The sequence below is a fragment of the Notamacropus eugenii genome, chromosome 5 (genome assembly GCF_028372415.1).
Source record: "Notamacropus eugenii isolate mMacEug1 chromosome 5, mMacEug1.pri_v2, whole genome shotgun sequence".
NCBI classification, from domain to species: Eukaryota; Metazoa; Chordata; class Mammalia; order Diprotodontia; family Macropodidae; genus Notamacropus; species Notamacropus eugenii.
The window spans coordinates 128,154,045-128,172,016 of NC_092876.1; the positions used below are offsets into that span (position 1 = coordinate 128,154,045).

Genomic DNA, 17,972 nt, shown 5'->3' on the forward strand with positions numbered 1-17,972 from the left:
TTTTATTAATTACATTTATAATCAAAATTTATGATTTATCATTTCAATTTATAATTTTTGTAAAATAAATAGTCAAAATTTGGAATTTTTCAAAGAAAACCTTGTTCTAAATGCATTTGTGTACGTTATCATCATGTCATAGAAAGAGCACCAGAAATCAGAAAACTTTATTTTTAGACCTAATTCTTGCACTAATAAATTCTGTGACCTGGGGAAAAAACATTTCCCTTCTCCTGGCCTCAATTTCCTCAGTAATTTGAGGTCGTCGGGCTAGACGGTCCCTCCGGGCCTGTGAGTCTGATTCATTCTCCCTTCTCTCCTGGAGCAGCTCTGCATGCCTGGAAGGGGCTGAGGCAAGTTCACCTTTATGGGCTGAGAGGTGGATCCGAGTTGGAGCTGGGCTGTTTTTCCAACATCGAGAGTCAGGGTGATGTAAAGCAGAGAGCTTTCTGCTGACCGCTGTGTAGCCTTGGGCAGATCACGCCTCTCCCCAGGCCTCAGTTTCCCCATTCATTAAAATGGACATGATAATCCTTTTCTCCTCCCAAAGCAAGTTTGCTGTGAGAAAAGAGTGTTATAAAAGTTAAAGGGGTGGGGTCTAGAGACTGGACTTGGGATTTCATTAATAGAGGGAACTCCTGAGTGAGGAAATTCTTCTACTAATGCAATTTGTTACCTGCTCTGCTACAAATAGTCTTGGAAAGTTACACTGAGGGCCTAAATGATTTGCCCAGGGCCATTCAGTCAGTGTGTGTCAGGGACAGGACTTGAACCCAGGCCTTTCTGTAAACCTAAGGCAGTATAGAAATGGGAGTTGTTGATATTATTGGGGTATGGGAGGGGAGGGAAAAAGAAACACCAGCTAGGAGTGAAAGTACACATGATGACCATAGTAATGCTTTTCTTTGATGAGTGTGGGGGAGGAAGGAGGAGGAAGGAAACAAGCGTTATTAAACACCTGCTGTGTGCCAGGCACTGTGCTAAGTGCTTCACCAACATGACCTCATTTGACGGAGGAGAGGCAGACTGACCCTGTAAGGGGATGCTCTGCCACCATCTCCCTATCTAAGTCACGGCTTCTTCCTCCTTACCTCCCACAGGCCCTGAGAGCATCCCTAGAGATGAAGTGTAAGTGTCATGGGGTCTCTGGCTCTTGCTCTATCAAGACTTGCTGGAAGGGGCTACAGGAGCTACGAGATGTGGCCCAGGACCTCAAGACCAAATACCTGTCAGCCACCAAGGTGGTGCATCGACCCATGGGCAACCGAAAACACCTGGTGCCCAAGGACCTGGACATTCGGCCCGTACAGGACACAGAGCTGATCTACCTGCAGAGCTCCCCCGACTTCTGCATGAAGAATGAGAAGGTGGGCTCACACGGGACACAGGACAGGTAAGGCAGGCATTGGGGATTAGGAGTTCCTGTAGAGTATAGTTCTTTGTCTTGGAGGGTCTTGACCCACTGCTAACTTGTGAGCTCTCTAGGGGCAAATGATCTGTCTTATCGAAACGATATTTCCCCTCAGTGCCTAGTGCCATGCTCTGTGCACAGTAGGGTCTTCAGCCTAGCGTAATGGAAAGAACTGTCAGAGAGTCGAAGGAGCCTCCTAAAGAGGAAGGGAACTTTGCTTTGCTACAGGGTCTTCACTGGAACCAGAATAACTACTTGTCAGAGGGAACAATGAGGGGAGGAACACCTGTTCAGGGACAGGTTGGACCCAATGACTTTTGGTTACTCTTCCAGATGTGTTATGTCAGATCCCGGCTTGGACCCTTCCTGCCTATGCAACCCTGCGGCCCATCCCCTCTTTCTTTGTATCTTAGTTTCTTCATTTACGAAAAAAGCAGTAATATTTGTACTATGTATCTTAAATTCATTCATTCATTCTTGAAGCTCTGACTATATCAGTCAGGCAAACAGTAAACATTCATTAAGCACTTACTCTATACCAGACACTATACTAAGTGCTAGGGACCAAAAAAAAAAGGTCTGCAAGTCTCTAATTGGGTGCGATTGGAAGGGGGCAGGACAGGAAGATTTGAAGGCAGTTTGGAGGTGTATGGGGGATAGATGGGGATTGCTCTGGAGAGGACAGTAGAGATACACAGATTGTTCTGAGAGGCAAACCCACTCCAGCTGTACTTGGGAGGTAAACTGTGAGCATCTCTAGTTGTGGAGGTGGTGGGGCCAGCTACCTACCCATCCACATGTAATAGTGTTGTCCAATGTTGTCCCAGAACGTTAGAGCTGCAAGGACTTTGGAGCTAATGTAGTCCTCTTGTTGAGTCTCAGAACCTGACAGGTGGAAAGAGATCTCAGATACAGACTAAAAAAAAAGGAAGAAAAAAGGAAGGAAGGAAAGAAGGGAGGGAGGAAGGGAAGAAGGAAGGAAGGAAGGAAGGAAAGAAGGAAGGAAGGAAGGAGGGAAGGAAGGAAGGAGGGAAGGAAGGAAGGAGGGAAGGAAGGAAGGAAGGAAGGAAAGAAGAAAGGAAGGAAGGAAGGAAGGAAGGAAGGAAGGAAGGAAGGAAGGGAGGGAGGAAGGAAGGAAGGGAGGGAGGAAGGAAGTAAATAAGAAAGAAAGGAGGGAAGGAAGGAAGAAAAGGGGTGGGGGATGAGACCCGAGTTCAAATTCCTTCTCAGAAACCTACTAGCTGTGGGACCACAAGCAGGTATTTTAACTTTTCTGACCTCTATTTTCCTCATTTATAAAATAGGAATGTTAATAATACTTTCAATAAACTTACCTCGGAAAGTTATTGTGAGGATCAAAAGAAATATTACACTTCAAGGACTTGGCAACCCTTAGGATGTTACACAAATATTAGCTCTTATTATTGTATACAGCTAGCAAGCGTGCTTGAGGCAGAATGTGCACTCAGATCATCCCACAGCATATAGCACTCTACCTGCTGTGCCCCTTCGCTCCCGGTCGTGAAAGGTGATTCAGATAAGAAATTCCCAATAGTTTCCCAAATCAAAAAGAATGGTTCGATGTTTCTGCTGTATTTGGATTGTCCTGGCTACTGTCACCTCTAGAAGTACTGGAAGTCTGAACAGATGGTAAATGCTAAGGTTACAAATTAAATAGGTGAGACCCTAGATAAACCTGGTTTGTATGGATCACTAGAGGCCGAAAGAGCGTTGGAATGTCGTAGATAAGAGGTCACACCCAAAGAGACCTCAGAACATAGAACAGAATATGGGAGAATAGGTAGGTACTTCTGATATTGAAATAAGAGGAAGAAGAAGGAGGAGGAGGAGGAGGAAAAGGAGGAGGAGGAGGAGGAGAAAGAGATTTGTGATAGTAATAATATTTACAATAAATAATAACATTTCAGAGCTGAAGGAGACCCTAAGACATTGAATGAAGATCATCAGAATTGGAAGGAACCTTAGAATGTGGGTTGTCAGAGCTAAGAAGATCCTGAGAGCACAGATTATTATGGCTCAAACATAAAATATCAAAATTTGAAAAGATTTCAAAATACAAAATCTTAGAGCTTTAATTATCACTTTATCTAATTTCATTTTATAGATTAGGAGATGGGGGCCTAGAGGAGTAGGATAAACTCTTAGAGGCCTCTATCCCATGCTGCTTGGTTCGATCCTCACAACAGGTCATTATTACCCCCATTTTACACATGTGAAAGTAGAGAAACGGAAGTTACATGACTTACCTAAGGGCACAGCTTATAAATGGCAGTCAGAATTTGCATCTGTCTCCTCTGACTCCAAAACCAGGGCTGTTTCCACAATACCAAAGCTATTCATTTTCTTTAAAATATAGACTGTTAGTGCTGGAAGGAGCCTTAGAAATCAGAATGGGGGAGCTGAAAGTGCCCTCAGAACACAGAATAGAGACACCATTTAGTCCAATATACCCTCATTTATAGCTGAGGAAACTGAGGCCTAGGAGAGAAGGTACTTACTGCCCCAGGATCACACAATGCATCAGTGGCAGTGGGAGGACCCTCATGTCCTGACTCCCTGGTCCAGGGGATTTTTCTGGTATCTCCCATTACTTCTTATACCATGTGGTTGGGGCAGCTAGGTGGTGCAGTGGATAGATCGCTAGTGCAGGAGTCAGGAGGACCTGAATTCAAATCTCACCTCAGACACCTGACACTCACTAGCTCTGTGACCTTGGGCAAGTCACTTAAACCTAATTGCCTCATCCTGGGTCATCTCCAGTCATCCTGATGAATATCTGCTCACTGGATTCAGATGGCTCTGGAGAAGTGAGGCTGGTGACCTGCACAGCCCTCCCTCACTCAAAACAAAGTCCAGTGCAAGTCATGTCATCATTTCTCTGATGAAGGATGAACACACACATACCTTGTGGTTTCTCCAAGCACCAGGTTCAAGGTCCTCCAGAAGCTAGGAGTGTAATGGTAGGGATGGTGAAGGGGTCAGCTCCTTGTCATCTTTGGGCCAGGTCTTAGAGGACCCATCATTTCCTAGGACCCTGTCTGGGCCCCCTTTTCTCACCACCACCCTCTCACCAGAATACATCTGAATCCTTGGGAGTCTGCTGAAACATCTGCCTCCCAGAGAGCTGGCCCAGTGCACTCCTGTGGCTTGGATCCCACTCACTGCATTTTCTCACGTCTCTTGGCTTTTCCCGTCACCATTCTTGGCTTTGTTTCTCTTTCTGAGGGAACTGTTCCCAAGGGGTTGGAGGGGGGAGGTTTCTATGCAGTGACAGGCCTAGCCAAATGCCACATAATTCCCTTTGCTGTCTCATGAGAGGCAGTATGGTGGGAACAGTTCCAGCCTTAGAGTGAAGAGGCTTGGGTTCAGATCCCACCTATGACTTTTACCAGCTGGATGAACTTGGGTAGATTAGTTCTTCACCTGAGCCTCCATTTCCCCATTTATGAAATATGGGAAAATAATTCATGTACTATCTACTCACAGTATTAAGTCAGTGCTCTGTGAAACTACTGAAAGGCCCCAAGGGAATGCATTGTCCCTATGGCTCCATGGTAGAAAGAATCCTGGGCTGGAAGTTTGGACACCTGGTCTATTGTCCTTCCTAATCCTGCTTCCCCCTCCATAAAATGAGGGTCTGACTAGGTGGTCTTTAAGGCCCCTTCCACTTCTGCCATTCTGTGGACTCTGGGTGAAGAGTCCGAGCACTCCCACTGACCTCAGTCAAGCGGGAGGAAAGTTAGGGTGCCCTCCCTCCCCATTTCTCTTTCATAGATTCTTGCAAGGCTGGATAGTCTGATTTCCTCTGGGTATAGAGGCCAGGATTTCGCGAGCAACAGGAGAAATAGAAAGTGATTTTTAAAATACACACAAAGTCAGAGCTGCAGGAGACCTTAGCAATATATTATCCGAGCTAGAAGTGCCGATATAGAGACCATCTAGTCTGATTGCCCCCATTTTACAGGTGGAAAGCTTGAGGCACAGAGAAGGGTTATTTGGTGAGAAAGAGGCAGCAGACCTGGGCTTCACTTTTTACCGCCTGAGATCTTAAACAAGTCTCCAATTCTTTGGGCTTCAATTTCTCTGTCAAGTGACAGGCAAGGGATCAGAGATTTAGACTTAGATGGGATCTTATGAATCATATAGTCCCCTTTATTTTGCAAGTGGGGAAACTGAGTCTCAGAGAAGTTAAATGACTTTTCCAGGCTCATACAGGGAGTAAGCCACAAAAGTCCTCTGAGTGCAAGTCCAGCAGGCTTTCAGCTCTGTACTATGCTATCTGCTCTTCCAGATCTGACATTCTGGGGTTCTGTTGTTGAACCCCCTGGGAGGACGTGGACAAATCTTTTACCTTCTTGAGGGGGCGTCCCATTTTTCCTGTTTTCAGAATGAAGAGACTATGTTCAGCAGTCTCTAAAGCTGTATTCCCTCTGTGTCACACAACTCTATCCTCCTGGAAGAAGTGAATTATATATTTCACTGCTGCAAGAATCCATAATTAGATCCACTGGGGACTTCTCCACTTACAGAGATCTCAGTAATAATCATTTGTATTTATATATCACTTTAAGGTTTGCAAAACACTTCACAAATATCGCCTCACCTTCTTTCTCCTCACAACAATAGCACTGGTATGTAGGCACTATTGTTATCCTTCTTTTGAAGATAAGGAAACTGAGTCAGGCAGCTTAAGTGACTTGTCCAGGGTCATACAGCTGGAGGCAGAATTGGAACTCAGGTCTCCCTAAAGCCACTGAACCATCCAACTGCCTATGCTATACCTTAGCAGACTGTCTTCCTGAGTTTCTGTGGCTGAAAAATTCATTCCCCTGTGGCCTACCTCTAGTGCTTAGCCTCTCCACATTTAGCTGGACAGTTACAAAGTCTATCACCAGGCTCATACAGCCTGATCTTTTTCACAGGAATTTCTGCCTAGCCCCTTCCCCCATCCTGTTCTTAGCCAATTGATTTTTTGAATCTAAATGCTGAATTTTACATTTGGCACTAAGGGTGTTGAGTCTAAGCATGACCAAGAAACCACTTTAGAATTTAAAAGTTTCCCAGTCTTCTCTCTCGCTCCCAAACCACCAGTTTTCCAGCCTGATCCCCATCATCAGGGGCCCTCAGGACTTAGAGATGCCCCAACCCCTGGGGATGCCAAGAGGCAGATGGGGGAGGCCTGGGTAGTCCTTCCAGACTCCAAACATTCCTAGCTTCCCTTAATGAGCTGTCAGAAATCTGTCATCCATTAATTTATCTAAACTCTTCTTGAACCTGTACATATTTATAGTCTGTACCAACATCCGGGGACTGAAGTTTGTATGTTCACTCCCCACAGGCTAAAGTATGATTGGTAATTTTTAGTTAAGACCCAAAATAACTTCCTGCAGACTCATTGAACACAGGCTTTGGGAGCTGGAGGAAATCTTGGAGAACATCTGGTCCACTATCAGAAGAAACCAAGGCCAAACGAAGGGAAAGGACTTCCCAAGGTCACAGAATCAGTCAGAGGCAGAACCAGGGCAAGAACCCAGGTGTTCCGACTCCCAGCCCAAGATGTTCTTTTTTTTTATTAACCGTAGAACACGTTTTCTCTTTAAATGAAGTCCCATGAAAGGAATTAAGTGCAGCTCTCAGGGGTACATATCCAAAATACTGCCCTCCAGTTCTGGAACATTCCTCTTCTCCTCAGTCTGTATCTGAAGAAGCCATGTTTCATGGAATCCCAGAATGTCAGATGGGAGAAAAAACATTAGGGACAGGGTCTGTGATTTCGTTAGTTGTTGTTCGGTCTTGACTGACTCTTTGTGACCCCATTTGGGTTTTTCTTGGCAAAGATCCTAGAGTGGTTTGCCATTTCCTTCTCCAGCTCACTTTACAGATGAGGACACTGAGGCAAACAGGGTTAAGGGACTTGCCCAGGGTTACATGGCTAGTAAGTGTCTGAGGCCACATTTAAACTCAGGAAGATGAGTCTTCCTGACTCAGGCCTGGCGCTCTATTCAATGTACCAACCTGGGTCTCCAATGCTGGTCAGCACCTCTTCTCCAACTTATAGTCTTAAGGAGTTGCTTGGGGCACTGACTAGTGAGTGATGTGGCTTTTCTGGAGTCACCTAACTAGTTTGTCAGAGACAGGACTCTAAGAAAGGTCTTCTTGGCTCCAAAGTCAGCCGCATGGCTGCGACACCCCACTGGCTCTCATTAGAAAGGAACAATAAAACATAATGTTAGAGCTGGAGGGAGCATTAGAGATCACATAGTTCAATCCCTGTTTTACAGAGAAGGAAACTAAGGCCCCGAGAGAGGAAGAGGCTTGACTGATGTCTCAGGGCTGCCATCTGACAAACAAGTGAGTCCCCCAGCCCTAACCCTGGTCCATTCAGTCTCCTAGATTGGTGTCCTGGATTGTTTGAGATTGTGAGAGTAGCTATGCGTAAGAATGAGCCATCTGAGGTACCAAGTCTTTGTTGCCAGAAGTCTTTCGGTGGGAGCCTGTCAGAGGTTCGGTCAAGAAAAGGGAAAAGGCTTCCATCTGTGAAACTCCAAATGTGGCATGACGCAGGGAGAAACACCTTACCCAGGGGGTGCCTTAGTCCCAGCTCTGCCATGATGTGAATTCTGAGTACTTCACTCACCCCACTCTGAGCCTCAGTTTCCTTGTCTGTGAAATGAAGATTGGACGAGATTTGCTTGGGTTCCTCTATCCCATTCCATGTCTTAATGTCCCAACCAGCTCTGACAGTATATATTCTGACATTCTGTGTTCTGATCCCCATCTCAGCTCTGACATTTCATATTCTAGAGTCCTTTCTACCTCTGACATCCTGTGTTCTAAGGGCTCTCCCAGAGCTGACATTCTGTATTCTAAGACCCCTCCCATCTCTGACATTCTGTGTTCTAAAGAGCCCTCCCATCTCTGATATTCTGTGTTCTAAGGCCCCTCCCAAATCTGATATTCTATGTTCTAAGACCCCTCCCAGCTCTGACATTTTGATTGTAAGGACCCTCCTAGATCTGACATTCTGTGTTCTAAAGAGCCCTCCCATCTCTGATATTCTGTGTTCTAAGGACCTTCTTAGTTCCGACATTCTAAGGACCTCTCAGCTCTGACATTCTAGGCTCTAAGGACTCTCTGACATTCTGTGACTGTAGCCTCTGCAGCCTCCCCAAAGGGTAGCAGGCCTCTGGGATGGCCAGTATTCCCATATGGACACCAGATTGCAAGGATCAGATAGGAGAGAGGGACGGGCCGCCAGGAGACTGAAAGAATGTCAGTCCAGGAAATGCTGGTTTCAGGCAACCCCTGGTGCTGCACAGGCAGAGAGGGAAATGAGAAGAGGAGGAGTGTGTCTGGATAGAGGAGAAGCCAGAAGGGAAATGGGTTAGGGTCCCCTGGGGAAATAAAGGCTCTCCTGGATCCCATTACCAGGCTCGAGGTAAGGGGTCAATGAAGGAGAGAGATCAGGTTTCTGGGCCCTCCCCTGCCATATCCCTCCCCCCTCAATCAGGTGCTGGGAATATGGACAGAATCAGACAATATGAGGGTGGGAAATGCCTTAAAAGACTTTTGAGTCCAAACCCCTCCGTTTACAAGTGGAGAAACTGAGATACTGAGAGGAAAAGGACTGGTTCACAATTCAATGTCAGAACACTGAGGCAATAGGGAAGGGTGTCTGACTTGAAGTCAGAAAGCACAGGTTCAGCTATTTATTACCTGTGTGACCTTACAGCAAATCACTTCCTCTTTCTGGATCTTGGTGTGGTGGTCTTTCCTGCAAAATGAGGGGACTGGAAAAGTGACCCTGAAGGTCCCTTCTGGCCCTCAACCCAAGGGTCTTTCCACTCACTATGGCTACCTCATCTTAGATAATTGCCCTCCATCAGCCCTGACAAACAGAGAAAATGGATTTTCCCATATCCAGTCTTAGACACCGTCTGTTGGTGAATTCTGCGTTGCCCTGACTTTGTGTAATGGGTGCAGCAGGACGGTTCTTGGCCGTGTAGACCAGGCATCAGGATTTATGAGATAATTCATGGGGAATCACTGAGGAAACTGTAAAATACCATACATAGGTGGGGGATGGTGGATGGCTGATTGGAAAAACAATCATGGAAATCTTAGATCATCAGATCTGCATGGGACCTTAGAACCTAGGACAGAAAAGGTGTCTCTTCACCCCATGTTCCCACCCCACACTCCTCCTCCTCTTCTCATAAACTGGGCTTCAGTGCAGCTGCCCTCTTTGAATCTGGCTCTTTTCCATCTCTCTTTGTCCTTGGACTAGGGCTCGTCTTTGAGGCCCTGCCTTCCCGCCTATCTGTGGGGTGCTAGGCTTGGCCTGGGTTATGGGAGTATGGATGGGGGAGGGTGGGAAGGATGTGAGAGGAAGAGGAAAGCCTGGTTGGTGATGAGAATTGCAAAGGCTGAACCAAGTCATTTCTAGGATACCTTCTATTTTCCATTGTTTTGCGTCCTGAGATCCTCCTGGTCAACTCAAACTTTCTATGTGACATTCAGAGTTCTAAGCTGTGACATTCTGTGTTGTAAGGTTCCTTCTGTCTCCAATGTCCTAGGCTCCTAAGGTTCCTTCCAGGACAGACACAATTCATTCCAAAGTTCCTTCTACCTGTAACATTCTATGTATTAATGCCACATCCTTTCTAACTCTGACATTCTAAGGCACAATTCACTGTTCAAATTCTAGGCTCTGAAGTTCCCTTGCAGCTCAGGTATTCTTTCTGTTCTCAAGGGTCCTCGCAGCTCTAACATTCTGTGTTCTGGTGTCACATGCTCTCAGAATATTTTCCAGTTCTGATATTCCATGTTTGTAGGTCTCTTACAGATCTGACATTTTAGACTCTGAAGTTCTTTTCCAGATCAGGTATTTTGTTCTCAAAGGTCCTCCCAGTTCTAACATTCTGTGTTTCAGTATTGCATGCTCTAGAATCCTTCTCAACTCTGACATTCTATGTTCTTATGTCCCTTCCATGGCTAGGCTCTGAAATTCCCTTCCAGCTCAGGTATTCTGTGTTCTCAAGGGTCCTTACAGCTCTAATGTTCTGTGTTCTGGTGTTGTGTGCTCTTAGAATCCTTTCTAGTTCTGATGCTCCATGTTCTTAGGTCTCTTCCAGATCTGACATTCTGTGTTCCAGTATTACATGCTCCAGAGTCCTCTCTTAGCTCTGACATTCTATGCTCCAGAGTCCTTTCCAGAACTGACATTTCTTGATACTTTCAGCAAACTGGGGAGGGTAACCGGGACAGGTATTGTCCTTCCCATTTCACAACGATGAAGCCCAGTGAGGTACCATGACTTACCTATAGTCACACCCTGAGTTAGACAGAGTCCCCATTGGAACTTGTATCCCTGCAAACTGTCCTATTAGATTTCCAATGCACTACGACAAAAGCCCACCACCACCCACTCCCCTTTCTGTCATTTCTCTCCCTGGGGGCATGAATGTTGGCAAGTGTAGGAAAAATTGTGGCCACATGCCAAAATCTGCTCTCCCTACTGGACCCGGCTGCTGCCCAAATGTTTAGTCTACTGAGCTGGGGGAGGTGTCATCCTTCTTCCTCTCAGTCCTTTTCCTACCAGAACATCCAAGATCAACTGTGTAAGATTGCACAGAGAGTAAATGATATAACTTTTCTGGTGACCTTGGACAACTCCTTGGCTGTCTCTTCCTCTAGACTACAGTGTCCCTGAGAAGAGGGGCTTTGTCCTGTCCCCTACCCCTAATCGGGACTGAGGTCACAGACCACTTCTCTTAAATCAATCTGTTGATAACTATTTGTTAAGTGCCTACTGTGTGCCTGGCTCTGGGGATCCAACGACAAAAATGAAAGTTTTTGTCCTTAAAGAGCTTCCATTATACAAGGAGAGACATCACATATACATATAAGTATATACAACATATAGAGTAAATAAATAGGCAATTTGAGGGAGTCCAATGATTAACATTAATTTAGTGCTAACTGCATGCCAGGCATTGTGCTAAAGACTAGGGATAAAAAGAAAAGATGAAAGACAGTCCCTACCCTTGAGGAGCTCATAATCTAAGGGGGAGGGAGGTCACAACACGTAAACAATTCTATACAAAGAAGTCATATACAGGACAAATAGAAAATAATCCACAGTGGGAAGATGCTGGAATTCAGAGGGTTAGGGGAAGGCTTCCTGTAGAAGGTGAGATTTTAGCTGGTTCTTAGGGTGGACTGTCATGGGGGAGGCCATGGAGAGAGGGGGTCTCTGCTTCAGACTGGGCATCCTGGAGGGCAGGCATCGTGTCTCCCTCTCAGACCAAAGATTCCCAAAGGCTTGTGAATTAGCCAGGTCCTCTCCTGACCCCCTCTGCTTCTCTCTCTTCCCCCTCCTCTCCTCAGACAGTGCAACAAGACGTCCAACGGCAGTGACAGCTGTGACCTCATGTGCTGCGGCCGAGGCTATAACCCTTACATGGACAAAGTGGTGGAAAGATGTCACTGTAAATACCACTGGTGCTGCTACGTAACCTGCAAGAAATGTGAGAGGACCGTGGAGCGGTACGTCTGCAAATGAAGCTGGCGGCTGCCCACCTGCCTGCCCAGGCCCGGGGCTTGGCCTTAGCCTTGGCCTTGGTGTTCTCCTGGCGGGGAGAGGTCCCACGGAGCCAAGCCCTGGCCTTCCTACATTCCTCATCCCCTCGTCCTGCATACATCCTGCCAAGATTCCAGACTTCCAAGAAATAAAGCAAAGGCTGTGACAGGTGGGGTAGGAAGGGATAATATGCAAAGGAGGCAGACCAGGACGGCAGGGGAAGGCAAGCCAAACACCTTTTTTGTAAATTGTCATCAGTGGTGCCTTCCATCTTTTCTTTTTCCTTTTGTGTCGAGGAAGACGCCTGTGACTGGAGAGGAGCATTGGGCTGGGCACCAGTCCTCAGAGCCTTCTAAGGGGCATTTGCCTACATGGTAGGAAGCAGGGATGGGGAGGAAATAGAGTCTCAAAAACCCTCGGGTCCACTCTGGTCATGCAGTCACCTCCTAGGGTAAGGGGTTGGTGGAATTTCTATGTCATTGGTGGCAGCAAAGTGTGCTAATAGGGGAAGCAGGGAGAGGAGGAGGAGAAAGCAGAGACTCTAAATAAGCCTACAATTGGTGTGTCTTCCCTCTTGCACCATCCTTGGGAAGGAGAGAGGAAGGGAAGGAGGCAAGGACATCCAGGGTCTGGTCATGGACAAAAACAAGGGCATGGCAATGTAGAGACATACAGAAATCCAGCCTTCCACAGGGAGGCCCGTCCTTTTCTCACAGCTGTGTTTGTAGAAGATGAAGCCTAAGGTTATCCGAACAAGAACCTTCCTCCCCCTCCACGGCTGGTGTAAAGGACTCAGCTGTGTGCATGGAGCGAGTAGAGGAAGGCAGGACACGGGAGTTGCTCCCTGATACCAGAATCCCTTTCTTCTACCCAAAAGGGAGACTCCATCCAGAGCCAAGAAAGTCAATTTTGACCAGGCCACTGAGCAAATGGACCCACTCTTGGGGAATACACGTTTTTCCCCTCCTTTGGCATGTGGAACATACAGGAATATTTATAAAAGTATAGCTCATGTTGTGGATTGTTTTCCCTCTATTCCTCTTTACATATAAATATATAAATATAGGAATATATGATCTATATATTTTAAGCAGCCTTATGAAATAAATGCTGTGGTGGTATTCTTAAGCCTTCCAGTCCCCATCATACTCCTGTTTCTTGCCTCTTTCCAGGGCCCTCAAGGTAATACATCAGACCTCTGAGAGGTTTTTGGGGGGACTCTCTGGTAGCCTCAAAGGCTGACATCCTGACACTGGGATAGACTGTTGGGCAAAAAGTCTGGATTGGAGTCTTGGCGCTGGGTCTAGGAAGTAGAACTGGGAGAGGAAACTGAAGCAGTTGGAGGTTAAACATTTTGCTCAGGGTCCCACAGCTAGTGTCTGACGTCAGATATGCACTCAGGAAGATGAGACTTCCTGATTGTACGGCCAGCGCTCTATCCACCACACCTAGCTGCCATAGGTTCAGATCCTGCTCCAAACACTTTAGCAGTTGTGTGTCCATGGGCAAATCGTAGAATCTCCAGGTTGAAAGGAACCTCCAGGGTCATCACTTCCAGTGCTTCCCTGAACAAGAATTCTCCCTATAATCTACCTCGAACCTAAAATTTCAGAGCCTTGGTTTCCTTATCTGTAAAACAGAACTAATATAATATTTATGCTCCTTGAATCACAGGAAGAGAGAACAAATATGAACTATTATTACTGTCCTCTCCAGTGGGATTCTGGGACTTGCCCTAGGTATATCAATAGGAAGTTGTAAAGCTGAGACTTGTACCCAAGTCCAGATCTCCTTCTGCTTTTCTGAACCAATGTCTGGAAAGCTCGATTTGGCTGATCCAGCCCTCTTTTCTCAAAGACATATACCCATCTTTCTTCCCACAGAGCTCATGGAATCCCAGGAGGCTGGGAAGGCAGGCCCTGCCACTGACTCCCTGTGTGACCTTATAGAAGTCACTGTCCCTTCTGGGCCTCAGTTTCCCCCTCTATAAAAAAGAAAATTGAACCAGGACCTCTCTATAAGTCCTTCTAGCCTGAATATTCTTATGAAGTGACTGGGATTTAGAGTCAGAAGGGACATTAGAGATCCTCTAATCCATGAGTGTTATAAAGCTCAACTGAGATGAGATATATAAAGCACTTTGCAGACTTTAAAAGTGTTATACAAATGCCAGTTATCATTATTAATTATTAATTATCCTCCAATCTGGTGAGGAACTCCTTCCCTGAGCCTTCTGCTACACTCCTGCTGAGCCTAAGCAGCATCTATAGAGCAATATACAGGTGTGCTAGTAAATGTTTAACAACCAGACCATGAGGGGAGGGAGGGGAGGAGGCATGTATGCACACATGCTTTTAAATTGAATCTGCATTATTAGCTTTTTCTCCATCACTCTCTTCAGTCCTAATGATCAGTGAAACAATAAATCAAGCCCTTATTTATAGCTGTTGCTGGTTTCTGTCTCCCACAAGCCAGTGAGAGCTGGTTTCAGCACATCTCTGAGTCAAACTTATTGGGCAGAAGAAGAAATTGAGACCTGGAGAAAAGCAATCTGACCAAAGTCACACAGCTAATAACGAATAGAGCGAGATTTGGACCACTGGCCAAAAATCTGGTGTTTTTTATATGGCATACTGAAAAGTACTTTCCATAACCTAATTAGAGCCTCCACAACCTTCAGGGATTAAACTTTAATCCCAGGTCTTTCTGACTTTCAGGCTGCCTCTCTGTTACCCCATGCAGCCTCTCCTGGAGAGTTTAAAATTTACGAAATAGTTTCTTCATAATTCTAGATAGCACAAGGTATTTTTTCCCACTTATTCCCATTTTTTAGGGAGAGATTATTCCCATTTAATAGAAGAGGAAACTGAGGCTTAGAGAAAGGCAAGCTGTGACAAGTCACAACTAGCAAAGCCAAGTTATTCTTCCGATTCCTGCTAGCTTTGCATGGAACGGGAGACCTTAGAGGCCATCTGGAGTCTAGATTCTAGACTAAACCCTTAAGGCAGAAAGGTGACTGCAGTGGATAAAAGTGGATAGACCTGATGTCAGGAAGGTGGGTTCAAATACTGCTTCAGCACTTGCTAGCTACATGGCTCTGGGTGAGTCACTTCTCTGGACCTCTGTCTTCTCAGCTGTCAAAGGAGTTTGGACTTACAGCTCTTCATCTAGTTTTCTGTGATCCCATATTTTACACATGAGGAAACTGAGTCAGGGAAGAGAATTGACTTTCCCAAGGTCACACAGATATGTAGTTTCACCATTGGATCTTGAACCAAGTTTTGACTCCAAATTCCAGGCTCTTTTTACTGCATCATGACTATATTATGGAAATTAAGATGACAACTGACACAACTTGTTTTAGCATGTTCTTCACAATATTATTTCATTGACTCTTCACCACCACTCTCAGAGGTAAGTACCACAGGTGATATTTCCCCTTTTACATATGAGGAAACTGAGGTTGAAAGAACTTGACTTGCCCAAGGTCATACAGCTTGAAAGCATCAGAGATGGGATTTGAACTCAGGTCTTCCTATTCCAAATCCGAGTGACCACCAGGACTGTGGATGAGACACTTCCCTCCTGGGGAGGTGATGGGGGCAATAAGAGTACTTTCCCTGCCCCCAAAACCTCATGTTATGTCAATTCAATTTAATCAGCATCCATCTATCCATCCATCTATGCATACCATTCATTTATCTATATCTATATCATCTATCTGTCCATTCCTAGCCTTATGCATCCAGCTGTCTATCCATTTACCTAGTCATCCATCTATCTATATCCATCCATCTATCCACCTATTCATCTATCTATATCTACATATATGTCATCTATCTATCCATCTCTAGCTTTATCTCTCTCTCTCTGTTGATTAGGTGTTTATTGTATGCAGAGTACTGTTCTCTACACCAAAGGGATAGAATTCCTCTTTTGCTCTTCAATCTCAGAAGAAAAGATGGCCTTCTTTCTTTATTGCATTAACCCATAACCTGCACCCACTCGCTCATCTCTTGGTTCCTCCATAACCTCATTCTAGTTATCATCTCCTTAGTCCCATAATGATGCTCAGCATGTATAAAGAGCTCTTGCTGCAGCCTCCCACTTTGGTCTATACCTGTAATTTCATTAGTGTAGGCAAACTCCCACAAACCTTTTCTGCAACCAATAATCTTAGAATGCTTCAGCCTGAGGCATTGAGGGGCTAAATGATTTGTTCTCTGTCACACAATATGTATCAAAGATGACACTTTGGCTCTTTCTGGCTCTCCTTTCTATCCTTTCCCCTTTTATGCATCCTCTCATAAAGGTTTAGGATTCATAAAATGTTTCCCTTATAACTGGGAGGTAAATAGCACAAGGAATTTTTATTCTCATTTTACAATTGAGGAAACTGAGGATCATAAAGGTCAAGAAAATTGCTTGGACTCTCGAAGCTACTAAGTATGGCAGCTGAAGATTCATTCCCTTCCTGTGAAAATAAATTGGCTATCTCTTACAGATCTTCAATCTCCTCTCTGTTCCTTCACTTTGGTCTTACAAATATGCTTAGGTCTGCCCGTATGGGCTGAGGGGTGGGGGGGTGAGAATAAACACTGTCTTAAACTTACCCTGAATTCCTAGAAAGATAGATACTCCTGGTCACCACTACTTCTCCACCCACTCATTCTTCTTTCTCAGCACTCTAAGTAACCCCATTCTTAGGGGTCAAGGAGCAGATGATGAACCAGCAGAGAAGACAGAGAAGGAGTGGTCAGATAGGTCAGAAGAACAACTAGGAAAGAGAAAAATATCAAAGAAACCAAGGAAGGTGAGAACACCTTGACAGAGGGAGTGGTCAACAGTACTTGGGGGGGCTGGAGGTGAAGATTTGAAAGAGCAGTTGAAAGAAATACGATAGAGTCAATGAAGGAAGATGCTGAGAATTGTGAATTCTTGAAGTCCCCAGTGAGGCTGGATAGCATGAATTTGTAGTGGACCCAGATGGCTCAGTTGTGGAACATTCTCCCAGCACTTCCTGATTAATGCTTGCTGACTGACTATAGTAGTGTCCAGAAGTTGGAAAGTAGGAGGAAATAAAGCAGATGTTGGAGGGTTAGCCCAGGTCTCCAGTTCAATCTGTCAACAAGGATTTATCACTAGCCATGTGCAAGACACTATCCTTGGTCCTGGAGACACAAAAACAAACTGAAAGTCAGTCTCTGCCATTAAAGAACTTACAATTGGCTGGGAGATACAAAATGTACCCAATTAACTCCATCATTTGGGGAGGGAACCAGGAGGGATTTATTGTAAGCAATGGCACTTGAGCTGAGCCACAGTGGAAGGTAGGGATTAAAAGAGGCAGAGGTGAGAAGGAATCTTCCAGGTACAGAAGCCACTCATACAAAGTTATAAAGGCAGGTTATGGAACATGGAGTTTAGAGAGCAAAAAATAGAGTAGTTTGGGTGAAACATAAAGTGTGTAAAAGAATATTAAGATTCAATAATCCTGGAAAGACAGGCTAGAGTCAGACTGCAAAGAATTTTAAATGCCAATCAAAGTTGTTATTTTATCCTAAAGGTAATAGGGAACCATTTAAGTTTCTTGTATAATGACTTAGACCTGTGCTTTAGAAATATGATTTTGGCAACTGTATAGAGGATGGATTGAAGAGGAGGAAACTAGACATTGGAAGTCTAATTAAGACATTGCTGTAACAATCCAGGTGAGACATGATGAGGGCCCAAGCTAGGATGGTGACTGTATGAGTGAAGGGAAGGGTTGAAGATTGACAAGAGTATGAATGGAGGCAGAATAAGGTGGAATAAGAGAGAAAGGGATCAAGGATGAAAGATAATGCATAATTTTTCAACCACAGAGTCAAAACTGAAGGGAAGAAATTAAGATGTGAGCAAGGGTAACGGACTGGGAGAAGAGGGAAGGGTAGAGGCTGGACCTTGTCGTTCAGTTGT

The 17,972-nt window shown here is 45.2% G+C and overlaps 1 protein-coding gene across 1 annotated transcript in view; it reads left to right on the forward strand.

Moving 5' to 3' along the window:
* The window catches only part of WNT11 (Wnt family member 11), a 65,103-nt gene extending 51,941 nt beyond the window's left edge, over window positions 1–13,162 (forward strand). The window contains exons 5-6 of the mRNA XM_072610799.1: window positions 1,101–1,393; window positions 11,822–13,162. Coding sequence (XP_072466900.1) covers window positions 1,101–1,393; window positions 11,822–11,996 — 468 coding nt within the window. The 3' untranslated portion in view covers window positions 11,997–13,162. The remainder of the gene's footprint in view (window positions 1–1,100; window positions 1,394–11,821) is intronic.
* Window positions 13,163–17,972: the final 4,810 nt, after the last annotated feature.